General features: G+C 41.3%; 1 protein-coding gene across 2 annotated transcripts in view; it reads right to left on the bottom strand.

Annotated features, from left to right (window-relative positions):
• Positions 1 to 1,993: 1,993 nt before the first annotated feature.
• Positions 1,994 to 20,125, bottom strand: part of magi2b (membrane associated guanylate kinase, WW and PDZ domain containing 2b) — a 94,527-nt gene continuing 76,395 nt past the window's right edge. The window contains exons 12-23 of one of the 2 annotated variants that reach the window (XM_085411951.1): positions 17,530 to 17,561; positions 15,020 to 15,212; positions 14,850 to 14,941; positions 14,211 to 14,403; positions 13,449 to 13,688; positions 12,094 to 12,279; positions 11,390 to 11,675; positions 4,482 to 4,761; positions 4,233 to 4,376; positions 3,640 to 3,778; positions 3,295 to 3,383; positions 2,698 to 2,836 (exon numbers count right to left, since the gene is read on the bottom strand). In XM_085411951.1, coding sequence (XP_085268077.1) covers positions 2,780 to 2,836; positions 3,295 to 3,383; positions 3,640 to 3,778; positions 4,233 to 4,376; positions 4,482 to 4,761; positions 11,390 to 11,675; positions 12,094 to 12,279; positions 13,449 to 13,688; positions 14,211 to 14,403; positions 14,850 to 14,941; positions 15,020 to 15,212; positions 17,530 to 17,561 — 1,931 coding nt within the window. In that variant the 3' untranslated portion in view covers positions 2,698 to 2,779. Of the gene's footprint in view, positions 2,837 to 3,294; positions 3,384 to 3,639; positions 3,779 to 4,232; positions 4,377 to 4,481; positions 4,762 to 11,389; positions 11,676 to 12,093; positions 12,280 to 13,448; positions 13,689 to 14,210; positions 14,404 to 14,825; positions 14,942 to 15,019; positions 15,213 to 17,529; positions 17,562 to 20,125 lie in introns of both variants that reach the window. The other variant, XM_085411950.1, reaches the window with a different exon arrangement.

Here is a 20,125-nt window from a genome sequence, read left to right as displayed (position 1 = left end):
CTCAGTGGGGGTTTATGAGCGTGCCATCCTTCACAGGTTCTGATAAGCAGATTTTTTTTGTTTCTTCATACAAAAATCGGTCACAGCAGGCAAGGGGTGGGGGTGGGGGCGGCCTGGATGGAGACAGAGGGCTGGATGACGTATTCTTTCAGCGTTTCCTAACTTTGACATTTGTACATACGGCAAACACGTTTCTACAGCCTACTGCGTCTTTCCACAACCATTTTAATCACAGAACACACAGCTCAGTCAGAATCCACCGCGAATCAGGATCAGGCCCGATGACTCTCAATGCACAAAGTCTTACTAGTATCCCAGTCTGCAGGTGCCTGGCTTTCCCAGCAGCTTACGAGCACAGCTTGGATGTACCATCATGTTGCATTCAGTCAAACAGTCGCAATCTTTTTTTTTTTAAATTAATCTGGTCCTCCAGTACTCAAAAGCTTAAGTGATAAAGTTTTAATAAAGAGCACACATCCCGCTGAGAGAAATTGATGACATCGAAATGGAGAAATGCAGGAGGACAGTGACGTCATATTTAAATGCATGTATGTTTCACAGATGTGACATTTGCGGGCAAGAATACAAACTTAACGTTAAGCTGAAACACAGAAACCGTGGTCCTCTTTGATACAGCCCTGTCTCCATAGACGTTCACAGCTCTACACTCCCAGACGACTCTAAGAAGAGGATGTGATGCTACAGGCTACATGTTATCCCCTTTAAAACACAAGGGGACAAAGGGCAATCATTGACACTGACAAGCTATACAGCCGAGTGCATCAAGATATATACTGCTTGGCGTCCGACGAAACTTAGCGGTTTGCTGACGCGTGTGCATGGTCGCTGATATCTGTTTTGCATTCAGTTCCCAAAATACTTCACAACGGCAACAGCTCTGCATTAGTTCGAGTAAGGCACTCTGCCCCACCTCATAACCATCGGCCTCCTCTTCCCCGCACCGATGCCCCTCTCCCACAGTGATGTGGTACACTTAGCACAGTTAAAGGCATAGAAATGGGAAATAGAGACTGGACAAATTTTTCCTTTTGATCATTAAAATGAATACAACACAGCTTATAATTCTGCACAATGACTGCATGGTTGACTGTGATCAAGTTGTGTACATAACTCAGAAGAGTATCATGAGTTCTTACTAAGCCAACTGTCTTCAGTTACACAAAAGTTCAATTTTGTTCAATTTCGTGGGGAAAAAAAATCCTTTTCGTCTCATGAGTGCCGACCGGTCTGCTCCACATCTCGATTTTCTGCCTTTAAAAGACACGAGTCCCTGTCTACAGACATGGTGGTGTATATCCATGCACACAAACGCCGCCTGCCTCGGCGGTCCGGGTGTGGTGACTCGCACAGTCTTTGATATGTAGTTTTTAGACGAGGCCGTGGAAACAGTGATCCTAAAATACTGTCCTGCTTCTTTTTTTGTTTGTTTGTTTTTTTTAAACAATGTGTCTAACTACAACACTGCCTCAAAAACACCAATAGGTATGTTTCTGAGTTTACCAAATGTACATATTTTTCACATCTTTACATTTATAGTATGAGATATATTGGTAGGCATGTGCGATTTAACATATGTCAGGTTAACTGGGCTGTGGTTGGGGTCAGTGCCGTGTGTTCCAGGAGTTTCAGTGTCACTGCTTCCATCTGACACACCTGTAGTCTGGTTCATCCCACTGCGCAGAGAAAACAGGGCAAGAAAACAGAAATCCCCTGGTTCTACATATGTTTCTCTTCCTTGTGTGAGCCCACGCTGCACTAAACAGTCTGAACCAGATACAGTCGAGCATTTAAAGGTACATATCGAAAGTACAGCTCCACTCAGAGTCAGGCGTCATTGCTCCATCTGTGATCAGAAAATCAGAAGTCGCATAAAAGGGTCCCCAAAGGTTTAGACCATATGTTACAATAGCTGTGTAAGTTTCTTTGTCTTTAAGGTGGTGGGTGTAATAATCATCTTGTAACAACAACTGAAATATAAAACATGATCTCAGAAGTCGATGGCGATGAAAACAGGGCAGACAGAGGCGGCAAGGGAGATCTACTGGTTCTCTGAAAGGTCCAGTGGTGAACTGAATGAGGAGCCATACAGTGTGACTCGGCCCAAACCAGTAAGATCCCTTCTACCTGCTTACTGTGGAGGTCCAGGACCTCAGGGTGCCAGGCAGTTTGTCAGACCCAGGGACATTCCAGGGCCTCGGGGAGGCAGCAGCACTCCTTGTTGGAGGATCTTCCACGTTTTTGGAGGGGCAGTAGAGCCCAATGTGGCCACCGGCCCGCTCATCTTCTCTGGAGAACAGACCTCGGGACACCAGCCTCTCCTGGAGGCTGATATGTCCATCTCCACTGCCCTGAGAGGCTCCGTTCAAATTCACACCAGCAAATGGGTCCCAGGGCCAGATAGTGCTTAACGCTTGTGTATGCAGATCCTTTCTCTTACAGCAGGGGGAGCAAGTCTCCCTTTGCCTCTCTCTTCTGTCAATGCACTTTCCCACAATAGCTTTGGAAGGCAAAGCACGAAGCTGTCTGTCGCCCGGTCCACAGTCCATCTCTCCCGACCCCTGAGGGGTTCCCTGCCCCCTGATGATGCATTTCTGCTCGGTGGACCTGCCACCTGCAGCCCCTCTAATGGAGCTGTGGTCTGTCAGCTTTGGAGCTTTGTCTGCCATGCACACTGTGGCCTCTAGAGGGAGCCGATGAGGGGAATCTGGGGCTGACGATGGATGGGATGAGAGCAATGGATTCAGGTGAGCTTCCAGGGTCACTTCCTGCAGGGCAGAGTGGGCTGTAGAAAGGGAATCCCAGGGGCCGGCACAGTCTGTCAGGGAGGAAAACAATATGCTCAAGAGGACTGATATGAAAGAGGTGGAAATGATCATGCACATGCATACAGACACAGAAAGAAAGGGAAAACACCCCAGAGATAAACACGTTCTTTTATAATATCAGACAAACTTGCATGCACATGTGTATAAGCAGCACAGCAACAGACTTACGTGTAAGGATTTATTCAGTGCTTGTAAACAGTTAACATATTTGCAGCTGTGTGTGACGGACTGATCCCGAGCAGCTCTCGAGTACAAAGTCTACTTCAAAACCCTCTTCAGGACAATTAGACCCAATAGTTTACTACAAACCATCTTCCACTCTTACTATAGCACACACGAGCACAGATGCACACATGTCAGCTACTTTCCCATGCAAAAACTCGTGACCACAGTTATAGCACACAGATTAATCAGTATGGAGAGAGAGAGACATGCAGTTTTCACAAACCGTGTCTTTAGAGTGGCCCATTAGGAAGAAATAGGGGGAGCTTAGTGTGTCACCTTTCATGCACATGGAGAGGTTGGGAGGTACCATTCCTGAGGGAAGGCAAATAAAAGCCTATACCAATCATTAGACTTAAAGCAGAGGGGTTACAACACACGAAGGCTTGAGAGTCGCTCGTTACCATCTACTGTTTAATCAAAGTAGGCTTTCAGATATTAGTCGAGGAGTAAAAAGTGGACAGATATGAATGCATGTTAATGTGTTCTTGAGTTAAGTTGAAGAGCAAACAGTAAATCTTTAGTAAGAGTGTAAACAATGAGACTGCGTCTCTTTGTAAGGAAAACTCACCATATTCTGGCACCTGTCCTGTGCCTCTCTTTAGCAGCAGCCTGACCCGCCTGCCTCCCGCTTTGATGAGTTCAATGGCGCGGGCGTGAGTCATGTCCCTGGTGCTGTCTCCATTAATCTCTATGATCTGATCTCCAACCTGGACGAGACACACACAGGAGCGGGTCAGTTTCTGCCACCCTCGGTTTACTCACAGCAGAGTAACTTTTCCACAGAACCAGTCTTCTCTTGGGGAACCTCCACTGAGCAACTTGTTCAAGTACATTTCAACACGAGTGGTTAAGAGTGAGCAAAAGGTTTGCTCAATTCACTCAATTTACTCAATGCATTCATACTTACTCACTTGAGCAGAAGGAAAAATCCATGCTCTGTTAAACTTTACACCATTACTAAATTTTAACAAGGACGCTGAGTGATATTATGTGACACGACCATTTAGATGGATGTATGTGTGTGTTTGGCTTACTTCGGATTAATCAGACTTACTTTTTCCATTTTGAAAAATAAAACAGAGCCATTACTATTCACCAAGTGCAATCCCAACCATCTGCCAAAGAGTGCTTTCACTCTTGTCGTGGTTTTCCTTATCTCACCCTCATCCTTCCATTTCGTATAGCAGGACCATCCTCTGCAAGGCGCAACACAAACAGGTCCATCTTGTACTCTCTGCCTCCTCGAATACTGAAGCCAAAACCTTTAGCGCTTTTCTCGAGCTCCACTGTAAAGTAATCATAGTCCTGCAGAACAAAATGTAGACGATTTACAACAGAAAAAAATCAAATATGCGATTTCTATGTGAAAAGCAATGATTATGATAAATATAATTGGAATAAGTTACAAACCTGCATACAAATGAAGGATGTACGGTCAACATAAGCAGACAGCTCTTGGTCAAGCTCTACCTGTGGTCTGAAGTCAGCTGGGATCCCTAGAGGGAACTGTGCAGCTGCAGGGTGCTGTCTAAAATCCAGCAGACCAGGTGGGTGTCTGTAGTCCAGTGTTGGTGGCTGCCGATAATCAGTCACTGGTGGGTGACGGTAATCTACCGGCGGTTGCCGGTAGTCAGTGAATGGAGGATGGCGGAAGTCAGGTTTGACATCCTGTCTTGCTTTTACCTCTGACCTGCCATGAGAATGAAAAGTTGACAAAAATCTGAGCAGCGAGGTGAAAAAAGCATCCCTGTTGGAATAAATTTGCTGGCGAAGGAAGGAAAAAAACAGACAATTACTGGGTGTGTGCAGATGAGAAGGCTCATCACAAAATGGATAGGTGGGAATATCAGCCTCTGTTATGAAACTTTTATCAAGTTCACACTTGCAAAATGGGCATCAACTCACAGCTCTGGGAGGACTGCTCACAGTGTCGCATTCTGAGACTTGCGTGCGCGCACACTCACACTTTTTTTTTTTTTTACTTTTTATTTTCATTTTTTAAATTGAAAACGAACAACAAACAAACAGAAACAAACAATAAAAGACATTTACAGTTATGGGACAGAGTAGGTATCATCAACTAGCCAAAGCTTGACTGGCCATTATGACCAAAAAAAATAAATATTCTCAGGAACACACTCTAATATCTTTATCTTTCAAACATAGCCTCCACCCTCTGAGGACCGAACACAGAAAATACGGGCGTATTAATAATAATAATAAAAAATAATAATTATAATAGTAACAGTATTGGTAATTACAGAAATTTAAAACAAAACAAAAAAAAAAACAAAAAAAAACAAAAAAAAAACAAAGGAAACAAAAAAAAAGAAGAAAAAAAAAGAAAAAAAGAAAAACATATCGTGTGAACCCCTCCCACCATCCCCCCACCCCTTTACCCCTGTATGGCTCTCAACTTCATCACATTCGTGTATACAAACAGCCCATATTTACACCCGTCTATACACAAGAATCAGCACAACATTCAAGAATTCTGATCAGAAGGGCCTAACCAAGGATCAATTCAGGGTAAACCCAGAGGAATTTACATCATCTCTATATTCTGTCAAGTCCAAAGACGGTAATACTGAAAGAAATGGTCCCCAAATTTTTTTAAAGGTTCCGTATTTCCCTTTTACACTATGCGATATCTTCTCAGGTGTACAGTAGGATGCTAACTCATTAATCCAATATCTCAGTGTTGGAGAATTTTCAGATTTCCAATGTGTCAGAATACATTTTTTAACTGCAGTACTCGCAAGTAAAATAAAATATTTCTTGTGGTAATCCACATTTATAGAATCTATATCACCTAAAATCCATAGTTTTGGGTCCATTTCGACTTGGATCCCAATTACCCTTGAAATTATTTCAGTAGTCCGTCTCCAGAACTCCTCTATTACTGGGCAATTCCACAGCATATGAAGAAGATCACCATCTATCACCTTACATCTCAAACATTTGGGAGAGTAATTAATATCAATTTTATGTAATCTGTAAGGTGTATAATATGTCCTGTGGAATATATTAAATTGCATTTGTCTATGATTTGTAGAAATTAACATGGTCTGTGCCTGTTCCATTAGATGGTACCATTCTACCTCTTCATAAACATAGCCCAGATCTGCCTCCCATTTTCTTTTCAGTGACGTTTTGTTGTAGTCAGGTAATTTTTCATTAATAATAGTGTATATTGAAGATACTATTCCTTTTATTGACTTCCATGGTTTGGTGCAAAGATGCGTTTCAAAAGGACTTTCTTTAGGAATCTCAGGGAATGTTCCTTTAGTTTTTTCTTTGATCCAGTCTCTTATTTGTAGAAATTTAAAAAAATTTTGGTCTGGAAGTTTAAATTTTTCCTTTAGTTGTTGGAAGTCAATAAATGTATCATTATTATATAGATCGGCAACAGTTCGAATATTTCTATCCTTCCATCCCCGCAATATGGAGTCGGAAATATGATGGGAGAGATCAGGATTGCCCCATAGGGGTGTCCTTCTAAGAAAAGAAATATTTATTTTTAGAAGTGAGTGGGATTCCTGCCAGGTGTTTAATATTATCGAATTATTTGTGAGCTTAGATAAACATTTTTTCGTACCTAGAAATGGGACGTCTTTTAATGATATGGGATTCACCTCATATTGTTCTATTGGAACCCATCGAACCTCACTCCTCTCTGCATATAACCAGATCAATATTGATCGATATTGGGAGGCCAGATAATAATTCCTAAAGTTTGGTAGGTTGAGTCCTCCCCTTGAATAAGGGGCCTGTAATGAGGAGAGTTTAACTCTTGGGTTTTTCTTTTGCCATATGAAGGAGGTTATAAGTTTATTTAATTCTTTGAAGAAACTTTTTGGAACATTTATAGGGAGACATTGAAATAAATAGGTAAACTTAGGCAAAATGTTCATTTTAACAACATTAATTCTCCCTATAAGGGATAATGGAAAATCCATCCATCTCTGTATATTAAGTTTAGTTTGCTCCAACAGTTTAATATAATTTAGTTTGAATATTTTATCCTCAGATTTACCAATTTGTATGCCCAAATATTTAAATCCATTGTTACACCACTGTAGTGGATCTGTAAGAGCTCTAACACGATTATCTTGTATATTTAATGACATAATCTCACTTTTAGTATAATTTAACTTGTATCCTGAAGCTGCACTATATTCTTTAAGACAATTCATTAATGAGGGAATTGACTTGAGAGGGTCCGTTATATACAGTAGGAGGTCATCTGCATATAGAGAAAGTTTATGTTCACTTGTACCGAATTTGATTCCAGATATAGCAACATTAGTACGAATGGCCACTGCTAGTGGCTCGATCGCAATCGCAAAGAGCAAGGGAGAACTTGGACAGCCTTGTCTACAGCCTCTGGTTAAGGAGAGGGTGTCAGAAAGCACATTATTTGTTATAATATTGGCTTTGGGGGCGTTAAAAAGTATCCTAACATAGCGGGTGAACTTTTCTCCGAAGCCCATGGCTTCCATTGTCTGAAATAGAAAGTTTGGTTCAATCCTGTCAAATGCTTTATTAGCGTCCATGGAAATTATTAGCAATGGTTCTTGATTTTTTTGAGCGGCATTCAATATGTGGAGCAGGCGCCGCACATTATCTGCTCCCTGTCTGTTTTTAATGAAGCCTGTTTGATCGGCATTTATTATCTTAGGCATAATGTCTTCCAATCTATGTGCAATTATTTTAGATAATATTTTATAATCTGCGTTTAAAAGGCTAAGTGGTCTATAAGAGTCACATCTCTGTTTGTCCTTGCCCGGCTTTGGCAATAATGTAATTGTTGCATTTTCCAGTGATTCCGGTAATTTCTTATTTTCTAAGGCTTCTTTAATCATATTTGTAAGTGGTGTCAATAATTTGTTAGAAAAGGCCTTATAGTAATCAGCTGAGAATCCATCTGGTCCAGGGGTCTTATTATTTTGTAAACACTTGAGGGCTCGAAGAACCTCCATCTCCGTTATATCTACATCAAGCAGTTCTTTGTCCTCATTATATAATTTAGGAAGGGTTATTCCATCTATGAATCTTTTTGCAACAGTACCATCGACCCCTTGCTCAGATTTATACAGATCTTCATAAAACCGTTTAAACTCTGCATTTATAAGTACTGATTCATCAAGAAGTTTATCATCTTCCGTTAGAATTGTCCGTATAAATTTCTCCGATGTTTCTTTCTTAATTTGCCAGGCCAGTAATTTACTTGTTTTGTTTCCAAATTCATAGTAGTGATATCTTGTTCTGGCCATAGCTGCTTCTGCTCTATTGGTGCATAAATTATCATACTGCAACCTTGCTTTTGTTAATGTATTAAGACATTCTTCCTTTTTGGTGGCAATATATTCCTGTTCCAAGTTTTTAATGTCGGTCTCCAATTTAGATATCTTCTCTCTGACCTTTTTAGCCTTATTAGCCCCATATGACATAACCATACCTCTCATATAAGCTTTAAGCGCTTCCCAAATATTAGCATGTGAGGAAGAATTTGAATTAGCATCTAGAAATATTTCAATATTAGTGTTCATGTATGAAATAAAATCAGAGTCTCCTAGCATATAATTCTTGAACCTCCATCTGTAGGTTATATTTTGCGATATATTGGTAGCCCGGAGAAGTTTAATGGGATTATGGTCTGAGAAAGTAGCTGCTAAGTAAGAGCAGTCTATCACTGTTGCCATCATATTTTGTGATATAAGAAACATATCAATTCTTGAGTGCGTATTATGTACTGGAGAAAAAAAAGAAAAATCCCTTTGACCTGGGTGGAGGTTTCGCCATACATCAATTGCGCCTATATCCTTCATACCTTGGTTCAATGCAGTTGCTGCTTTGGATAAAGAAACTGTTTTAGGTGAGGACCGGTCCAAGGAGGGATTTAGGACCATATTGAAATCTCCACCCACAATATACTGTCCCTCAATTGTAGCCACTTTCATTATTAAGTTATTGAAGAATAAAGGGTCATCATAGTTGGGCCCGTATATATTTACCAAAGATATCTTATTTCTATTTATTTCACCATTTACAAGTAGGAATCTGCCATTTTTATCCTTTTCAACTGAGTTTAGTTGAAAGTTCAAGTGTTTATTAATAAGCAGGGTGACTCCTCTTGCTTTGGAGGTATATGATGAATAAAAAACATTGCCTACCCAATCTCTTCGTAATTTTAAATGTTCAGCGTCTGTAAGGTGGCTTTCCTGGATAAAAGCGACATCTACATTTTGCCTCTTTAAATATGTCAACATTTTTTTTCTCTTAATAGGTGAATTGATCCCTCTAATATTCCAAGATATACAGGTTATATGACCCTTAATTTAAGTTCGGTATAGTAAAATTCTGTACATGGGTGTAATGGTAGGATATAACCTAAGCCAATGAGCTATCTGAACAATTATATAAGTATAAGAAGAATTTTTTGTAAGAGACCATACATAACCCCAAAACATTAAAATAAAAACCTGCCTCATAAAACCCCTATAACAAAACCACATAAGGTAGGTAATTCAACTAAACAATGGTGGTGGCCCAGGCAGTTGTTAAAGTTAAAGTTCTAGCCACTCTCGGTAATATATAAACAGCAAAGTATTAAATTTTAGCAGTCGGATACAGAACGTAATTGTGTAAAGGAAAAAGTAAAATATTTAAACACAATATAATCACACTCATCCAGTAAGGGATTAATTTCTAAATCATAAATGCACACAAAGTCTATAGTTTTATAAATGTGTACTTATTTTAGCTGAGTAATAAGCAAATATTTATGTTAGCTATTAACTACTAGATTGCTATAAATCATATCTTCAATTCGTCTGACAGATGGGAGGTGGCGAGAGTCTGTATCAATGCTTAATGTTATAGTCCCTTTTTTTTTTTTTTTTTTTTCTTCATTTCACCTCGATCCCCAGATTTAACAGTGGCGGACGTCTCGTCTGCGAGTACGGATGTAAATTGCTTTGTTGACATCACATTACATCACTTTAGTCTACTCACTCAGAAAATCTTTCAGATAGCGTTGCGCTTCAGTAGGAGTGGGGAAAATTTTAATCGATCCCTGATGTCTGACGCGAAGTTGCGCTGGGTACATCAGAGCATATTCAATCTCCTTTTCTCGCAGCCTTTGTTTCACGTCACGGAACTCGTCTCTTCTGCGTTGCAGGTCTATGCTGTAGTCCGGGAAAAAAGATATTTTCTTATTCTCATATGTCGTCTCTCCCTTACTTCTAGCCAGTCGAAGGACTTTCTCTTTGTCTCTGAGGTTCAGAAACTTAGCAATGAAGGGCCGTGGTCTATCAGACTTCTTCCCAACACGGTGTGCTCTTTCAAGGGTAATGTTTGATGTAAAGTTGTCATTCCCCAGGATTTGTGGTATAAATTTCTCCAAAAATCCCACAGCGTCATGGCCTTCTACTTGCTCGGGAATGTTCAGTATCCTTAGGTTGGACCTTCTGCTGCGGTTCTCCAAGTCGTCGATTTTGTCCTTGAGTTGAGTTGTCAATTTCTCCACTTTATCAGTGCGGTTATGCATTTCCTTAATGTCGTCCTCGTTTGTACTTACTCGTGCCTCCATCTCCTCAACCTGCTCGGAAAGCGTGTTAAGAGAGGATTCAATTTTCGTCAGGGTTATTTGTATATCAGCCGTTTTTTTGTCAATATGTTTTGTAAGTTCCTCTTTAGTTTCTTTGATAGCATTGAGTAATTTGCTAATTGGCAATTCCTCCTCCCCATCCGCCATATTTCTTGCTGCCAATGCGTGCTGGTATCCCGTAGTTTTTGTCGTTTTCTTTCGTTTTGAGTGTCGCAAATTATAATTTGCCATGCAGAAGTTTCTTTTGTTACTTTGCCTCTTGTTATGGTCAAAAATTATATAAGGGCAAGTTAGGATAAATGTAGATTCCTGGGCCTACCGCCGGGAGCTCACGAATGCACGTCTACTCTCGTCTGCTGTCAGCCATGATCCCTCACACTCACACTTTCATAGTTTTGACACACAGCAGGGTCCAATTGCTAGGATCCTGCATTATAGAGGTGATACCTTAAAGTAAATTATTCACTGCACACTGTAGAAGCTAAGTGGTGTTATGCAACTGGGTAGAAACCAGCCTGAGACAGAGTGTCTGACTGGGACATCAGTTGTCTGCAGTCACAGGTTTTCTGCTACACTGACTGGGACACTCTCTTCAGCATGCACAATTTGGTATCTGTCACCTGTGAACTTCATGCCCCTCCTCCTTTCAGTCATTCTGTGTGCTTTTTAACAAATCTTACCAAACACCCTCTTAACCCAGCCTTACCTGCCATCGTGGAGGTAGAGCTGTGGATGGGGGCCAGATGGCTGCGTGACTGGGCTCTGCTGGGTTCCTGCTGGTGCAGGAGGACCAGTCACCGCTTGGTTTGTCTGAGCTGGTGTCTGGCCGGGTTGGACTGGTGTCTGTCCGGGTGCTTGACCTGGCTGAGCGACCATTTGGCCAGACTGCGTGCCTCCTTGGCTTGTCTGGGCTACAGGACTGGGCTGGGTCTGCGGGCTGTGTTTCTGGGTCATGGGGCTCTGCTTCTCTGAACTAGGACCAGAATGGGAGCCTGCGATGGACAGAGGGTTAGGTAAGATTGTACCCGATTGACAAAGCTTTGAATAAAAAGTGAATTGAATGGATTGACAAATAAAACATGCTCAGGATGCTTAAGATTGCAGAAGAGAACTCTTCTGAATTATTTGCTCCATTTGCTAAAAAACCTTCTAACCTTTATGTTTCTGCATCACCAAGCACAAACCCTGTATCCTTTATAGATGACTAAATATAGAAGCCTTTTGACTTTTTAACCTCAGTAAATGCAACATTTTGTGTGTGTAAGACTTTCTTTGGCGAAGTGAAATAAAATATATTCATATGAGATAGAGGGCACCGAGTTCAGGGAGTTTCCTGCAAAGGTAAAACAGGAGCCAAATAAACATTCACAGAACAACGTCTGGTTTTATTTGCCGCACCAAAACACTTACTCTCCTCTGGTATGATGTGCAGAGTGACTGTTAGTCCAGCATCTTTAATGAGCTTGACGATGTCTGCATGCGGCATGCTGATAATGGATTGTCCGTTCACTGCCAGGATCCGGTCGCCCACCTTCAGCTTCCCACATCTGTCGGCCGGACTGCCCTCGATGATGCGTCCTATTTTATGGGGCACAGCTGGAAACGGACAACAGCAAGGTGGTTGGTCATGAGCAATTTTGAAGAAAGATGTGAAAACAGCACATTAGTGTTTGTATTACAGCCTTAGCTTCACAGGTTAGGACTGCAGCCACTGTTTAAAATGACAGGTTTAAATATTTTGTTGCCTTGAAGTTGCAACACAGAAGTGTAGGTTTTAAAATTTCATGATGACAGTATGCCAACTAAACACATTAAATTTTGAATTTAAGCTTTTACATACACTTAACAAAAAACAGAAAATTTTCACTTCATTATGAAATATCTCTGAACCCCTCAGGGACTATTCACCAAGCACCATTACATCCTGAACTAATGTTTAAAATTAGTTCAGTATGCCCAAAATGGGTATGCCAGACCCACTTAGGGGGTATGTGTATTTTTAGGTGTGTACAGAAATATTGCAGTGGATGTTCCCAGAATGTGTAGGACATTTGAGAAGAATCCATTAATCTTCAGAACAAAACATCTTCACTGTGCCATCAGTCCAATCGGACTGAAGAATCCCACAGTCTGCTGAAAGATATTAGCTCCCTGTAGCAAAGCGTAATCATATGTTTAATAAAGCCTCATTTAAGACAGAAAGATGCTTTTAATACTACTTAGGCTGAATCAAGAGGAAAAAAAATCCCCACAAAAATTATAGTCTTACAAGACAAATTAATTTCTCTTGACCCCGACTAATGGAAGCTCTGAAGCTACTGGACGGGATAAGAAACAGCACTTTAGTGGAAGTGATTCTATGATAATGACCTAATCTCTAACCAGGCATCGACTTTGAAGACAGCAGGCAATGTGAAATTTAAAAAAAATGAATACATTTAAAAAATACATATATATATAAATCATAAGAAATATATCCTAAAAATATTTGAGATATGAAGCTAAATTTGCACAGGAGTCATTATATATGTTCGAACTTTATACCATAAAGTTTTTATGCTGGTCGAGCAGGAGGCCCGTGTTGGTTTGAGATTAAATTATGCATTTGCATTTTTCCTCATGAAATAGATACAGCAGCAAAAACTAAAAAGGTGACTGCACAGCCACCATCTTTAGGATGATTGCTCATCAGGATGTAAAAATCACCATTTATCTTTAGGAATGACCTTCTGGGATCCTGACAGATGCAAGTCATTGTAACTCACTGATGACGGTGGCATTTTCCGGTCTGTTCAGGGAGCTGATGATGACAAAGCCGAAGCCCTCGTTCTCCTTGCGGTTAATAACCACATCGCTGGTTTGCAGGGAAGATCCCTCCGGTGGCGAAGTGGCAACCGGGGCAGCGACCACCGGAGGGCCCGAAGCTGAAGCTGCGTCGCTACGTGGAGAGCTGTGCTGCGTGGACACTGAGCCGGGGCTGCGGCCGTTCACGGGACACGGTTCACCTGAAGGAGAGGACGAGAGCAGGCGAGATGAGTCCGCTCACGGCGGTCATTGAGTTTTCACAGTTTCCCGACAAAAGCAGCTAAAGATGAAAGATGTAGCCACTGACAAAAATGAAAACAACAGTGGTCTTCTTCAATCCCAGCAGGGATTCTGTGTCAAAGTCAAACTTGGCTTCTCTGCTTGTCATTTATGACTCTTTTGTAACCGCTTGCCCCTGCGGGAGAAGCGCACCCAGAAAGACACAAACCACAGAGCCTGCTGCTGCAGAGCTGACAATGAACAAAGGATAAATGTATGTATGATCTACTACCACAGAAAGGATGTGTGGGTGAGAAGTACACAGAGATCCTGCGCTTCAGACTGTTAGCATGTGTGCTGTGTCCAAGCTGTGTTTTTTTAATTTGATGCCAGTGAAATGTGCAGCCTGTTCTCCAATCTTGGTCAAGTGTGAAAAAAAAGACAAAAACACAAAACAAAAAAGAACAGAAAAAAAAAAATCAACAAACAAAACATGTCCTCACCAGGCATTTGCACTCTCCTTCTCACAGTCAAGCTGACTTGACCATTGCGAGCGGCTGCGTGCATCAAGTCTATTACGTATTTGTGCGGTTTCCCAGCAACCACATTTTTATCCACAGAAATGAGCTCATCCCCGGGTCGAAGCCGCCCGTCGCGCTCAGCGGGAGTGTTCTCTATTATAGCGCCAATGACAATCTGTTCAAAGACAATCAATATTAGCAGCATAGATTTGGGTGAAGGAGATGAGTCGAAGACAAGTGGAAACACACAACAGTTGCTTTACTTAGCTTGTAAACTACCTTTGGGTCATGGTAACAGTTTTTCACCTTCTTTATATCCTTATGTCACATTCTTTCTCTGTCATAGACTGCATGCTGTTGTACAACGTGGACAAGTTAGCAAGGCGTTACTTCAGTATGGGAGGCACTGAGCAGTTAGAGGGTCAGCAAAGTGTGAGAAGGCCACTTGTGTGCAAGTCTGTGTGTGTGTCTGGAGGCTGTTTTGGTCAGATGTTTGGGACTGGATGGAGAATGTGAGACAAGATTAAGTGCAAGTCAGATGAGGCTGGTGTGTATGAGGTTAAAATATGAGTGTGGTCCAGCCCGTCCCATACGAGCCTTGTCACGGGCGTCCGGACTCACAGCCTGCACGGCCTCGTCTCCCCCCAGGATGCGGAAGCCGAATCCAGTCTTCTCCCTCAGCAGGTGCACCTCCACCTCTTCGTACTCCGGGCCTGACACACAGGAGCTTACAGTTAAAACAATGCTCGATTTTCCGCCTTAAACTAAAAAATAAAGTTTTCTGTACTCACGTCTGCTCTCGTAGATGGCCCTCGACTTCTCATAAAGGTCATACGGGTCGGGTTTGTTAAGGTCGAAGCCTTCGGTGGAGTCAGGCACAGAAGTGCGGTGCTGTGGCTGGTTTGGGAAGGGCGTACCAGGCGGCAATACTGGACCAGACAGATTTGCTTGAGGGCTGCTGTGTGGATCCCATTGGTCAGGTAACTAGAAGGAAGCACCAACAACAGTTTTTTAACTTAACTCAGTTTTGCCCATTCATTTTTATTGTTTGTCTTAAATTAATCATTACTTATTATTATTATTATTATTTTATTATAAATTATCACTATAAATAATAGTTCAAATATGTCGCTATGAAGACTTCAAAACTCCTTCTGCCAAGTATTCAGGATTAAACACATCAAATGTTTAAGTGCTGGACACAAAAGACTGTTTTTGCATTGCGGGTTTAACTTTCCATATCTAAACACAATAGGCTGAACATGGGCATTATGATCTTTCAAACAGTAATGAATGCTATGTCAAGGCAACAGAATTAAAGACAACAGACACAGTTTTTGAAATTTTGCCTTTGGAGATATTCATCAGTAGATTTGAAATGAAATGATCAAGATGTGAGTGAAGTGCAGACTTTCAGCTTTAATTCACAGGGTTTAATAAAAATAACAGACTAAATGGTTGGGACAGTTTTCTCATTTTAACAGGCTTAAAAGTAACCAGACAGTTAAATGTCAGTCTTTGTTATTTTATGATAACTTAAGGAGATAAAATAACAGGTTCGATCGTGGCTGAAGAGTTGGGAGTTCGCCTTGTAATTGGAAGGTTGCCGGTTCGAGCCCCGGCTTGGACAGTCTCGGTCGTTGTGTCCTTGGGCAAGACACTTCACCCGTTGTCTACTGGTGGTGGTCAGAGGGCCCGGTGGCGCCAGTGTCCGGCAGCCTCGCCTCTGTCAGTGCGCCCCAGGGTGGCTGTGGCTACAATGTAGCTTGCCATCACCAGTGTGTGAATGTGTGTGTGAATGGGTGGATGACTGGATATGTAAAGCGCTTTGGGGTCCTTAGGGACTAGTAAAGCGCTATAAAAATACAGGCCATTTACCATTTACCATATAGATAAAAGGTCCAATGTTGTTTATGAGGGTTAGATTTTCTGATGGTTCGCGGTCACTCACAATGTGCTGATTAATAAGGTGTCAAAGTAAGTGAAGGAAGCCGTCACTAGCTTGGGGTCGAGTGCTTACTCTACGATCTGGTTCATTTTAAAAGCTCAGCCAGCTCAGCAACGCCAAAAAGCATAAAAGATAACAGAAGACAACTAAAGTTCATGATCACAGAGGGAATTCCAAACATTGTAACCAAGGCAGATTACTTCGCTGTAGATATGTGAATGTTCATGCCTTCATGCATGCAAACAGAGTTTACAACAAGCTGCAAACTACTGGTTACATTTAACAACAGCAAGATCAGATTAGACATTAGTCAAGACTTTTGCACATTAAAAAGATTTATTAGAATGAAAGAAGAGAGAAGCGTGGAAATGTAAACCAAGGCCTTCGTTCACTCTATCCAACATGGTGGAGGCATTGATTTGGCATCGACACACAGTCAGTGTTTATTGATGATGTGGCTGCTGACTGAAATAGCAGAATTAATTTGAAATTACACAAAGATAAATACAGTACAGATGAATAATGACCCAAAATATACTCACGTTAAAAACCTATTAATATAAAGAAATAAAATGCTATTTAATGGCAGAGACAGTCACAAGATATTAACTGATCAGACTATGGACCAACAAGCAGCTGCAGTACAGACTAGCAATGCATCGTCCTCCTTTGTGAAGGAAATGCAGCATTTAGCCTTTATGAAGTCAGTTTTTCATTTCTGAATTTGCATCTAGGTGTTAAAAAAAGAGAGAAAAATCTTCTATTTATGATTAGTTTGTCCAGTTAACTTTGGAGCCTTTGAAAATGGGGTGACCGTAAAATGGCTATAACTCTTTAAAGCCCTTGAATTAAAGCTGAAAGTCTACACTTCAATCACATCTTGATTGCCTCATTTTAAATTCACTGTAGAGGCAAAAATAGGAAATCTGTGTTCTTCTCTAAACGCTGAAGGATGTGAGTGTGTGTGTGCAGATATGCAGAAAATAATGTTGAGAAGGAACACGTGTTATTATCCAGTAAAGAAAAATAACTATTATGAATTTAAATTAACAATCATATTTCAAACTTAAATGTGGTGACAATCACCACACCCGAATGTGCTGTGTAATGTAAAGGAGAACAGATTGTTCGGCCAGCAACAGGTAGTCTAAAAATCAACCTGAAGAGGGGTTTTTTTTCCCCCCAGCTGGTGCGATGTACCTTCTGAAGTGATCAAAGTAATAAGCAGCTCAGGGGAGGATGTCTCTTTTTACAATAAAGTAAAAGCCAAACACCTCTCAGGTAACACAGTCTCTGCAACCAGTGCTGATCCCTAACACACAGCCAGAAACACATTTAGTTCAATCACCGTACCTGTTTGGAGGCCTTCCATGGAGAGATGTGGCCTGAGGAAGAAAAACAAAGTTAACACAGAACAAACTCAAATAATCTGTTCCATTTTTAAGGAAAAACAGAAGAATCGACGAAACACAACTACACGGGAAAAAACAAAACAACGAAGATCTGAGAACAAGCCTTTCTGCTGATGAGATAAAAATCAGAAATCTTCCCTTAATGAGTGACAAAAATCCGCAGTTTGCTGTTTTCATATTACATCATTAGCTGCAGGCGAAAGCACAGGCCCCCGCCCCTCCACACGAACCCGCAAACACACACTATTTGCTGTGAAAGTTGTGTATTATCCGCGCGCAGGAAGCACGGAGAGCTCTACATCACAACAACAATCTCATCGCCACAGCTCCCCTGTGACTCCTCTGAGTCAAAGACGTACAGAACATTTATGCTGCTAAGACCCAAATACATACATTTATACATGGAGAAAATGTACAGTAGCTGCCTTGTACAAACATTTAGACTGAATCTTTACACTTGAGGATAGAAATGCATAAACAAAAAATCCTCCATCTGATGTGGGCGCTTGGAAAGTATTCTTTTGAGAATCCAAGCGTGCTTAATATCTGACAGTTTCTAAGATTTTCTGAGAAATGTCAGGGAGCGCCGGGTGGAATATGCTGTATTTATGGAACAAAAATGTGCAGTTGCTGGAGAACCCTGATGCAGCTTGCTTGCAGCAGCTTTCAACCTGTTGGGTAACTGAGAATTACAGGTGTTTTTGCATCTGACAGCACGCAGGAGAATGTGAAGGGATCCTGATTATGTGACTACTTCACTAGGGTTGATTTAAAAAACAACAACAAAAAAACAAAACCTGTTTACACTACTGTAGTGCCCCCTAGACGTGATGAGTCTGATGATGGTTGGCGGAAATGTAGCCAATAAACAAGTCTCCTCAGTGCATTAAACTAAATCCACACACACAAAAGTTTTTTTCCTGCACATCTCACAATTCCCAAGATATGAGCCAAAACATTTTGCAGTGTTCATCACCATATGGTGGCACTGCCATTTTTCAGTAATGGCTCAGTCACATCAGAGCAAAAATAGGACAGCAGCCTCCTTGTGACTGGGGGTGGGGGAAATGGTGTTTGATGGTCACTCCACTGAGTATTTTTTACATTCAGCAACCGGCTGCAAGCAGTCAATCGCAAAGCGATTACACAGGTGGGAAGCAACCTGTCCCCAAATAACTGCTGACTGACTGCAGTCACTCTCAGACAGATTGGTGAAGGTTTGCAAATAATTGGCATCATTTATAAATGCAGACAGATTGCCAACACATCTAAGTCAGTCTACACCAGTGAATGCAACTTGTCTGCAACATGTCTCTCTGCAACAGCTGGTTTCTGGTTATATTTATATAGTCTGGTTGCTTATATATCAAGCATTACCGTCAAAGTGCCAAAGTGCAGTCCTGCAGCAACTACGTCAGTATTTGTGGAAGAGTTGAATTTCTGTTTCAGATCCATGAGGCTCTGGCTTGATGCTGAATGTAAGCAGTTAATGTGAGTTTCTTTTTTTTAAGATGAATTTCTTTGCATGTAGACAGCCAGAGATTAGCAGTTGTTCATTGATTTATTGCAGTAAGGGCGATCGTGGCTCAACAAATAGAATAGGATGCAATGACAATATCACTATAATAACAGTCAAATGTAACCATAAATAATTACTGTCTCACTACATCGGTCTGCTTTTTAGATTTGTGAGATGAAGCCCAGAACATGTACCAACAAACAGAACGGCAGAGCTTTCAATTAAAAAAATAAATAAATAAATCAGAGAGCGCGAGAGAGTCGAGGACAACTAAATACGACAAATCACTGCATGTCAGTATGAAGTGAAAATGAAAATTTTAATTCATTTCCTTTCACTTTTCCCCCCACTTTGAATCCCGCCTCCCCCATTTGCCCAGTTAAAAGCATCTTTGCAACCTGGAAATATTTTCCATTTCAAAACCAAATGTCATCCATCCTAGCTGTATCTGAGAGTGTGGAGGAGGGAAATAGAATTAAAACGCTCCCATAAACACTGATGAGCGCCATCCATGGTGCTACACAGTGGCGGCGGCGGAGGGAGGGCTCTTTGGGAGGCTGGGACTAATAACCACGTTCTGCAGGGAATACGGGCCTTAAGGGAAGCCTTTAAGAACTTCTAATAAGTCCTTTTCAGAAAACTTTCCTTAATGACCCACTGAAGGAAATGAGCTACAAGGCAATTGTCCACTCATATTACAGAGAACCATCATCCTTACAGACACATTTAAGCACATTTAAATGCTAATATAATTCACCAGCATGTGTGGCGCACTCGTATGCATGCTGATGAATTACAAATGAATGACTTTTAGGAGGCTTCACATGGTCTCTCTCACAAGTCAGTGGTCAAACAGTCTGGCAGGCTAGTATCACAGACTAGCCTGCTGAGTTCTGGATGGCCTTCAGATTAGCCTGATTGGCTTGTGCAGCCCGACACCTTTTTCTTTCCAGCCTCAGTATGCATCCTCATTGGTGCTGCAACATGTCTCTGGTCTGTGGTTGGCTCTGCTTCAAAC

This window comes from Rhamphochromis longiceps, linkage group LG7 (assembly GCF_057381845.1).
Source record: "Rhamphochromis longiceps isolate RC_006_pf linkage group LG7, R_longiceps_female_GT1.1, whole genome shotgun sequence".
Taxonomy (NCBI): Eukaryota; Metazoa; Chordata; class Actinopteri; order Cichliformes; family Cichlidae; genus Rhamphochromis; species Rhamphochromis longiceps.
This window is presented reverse-complemented; position numbering and strand designations above follow the sequence as displayed.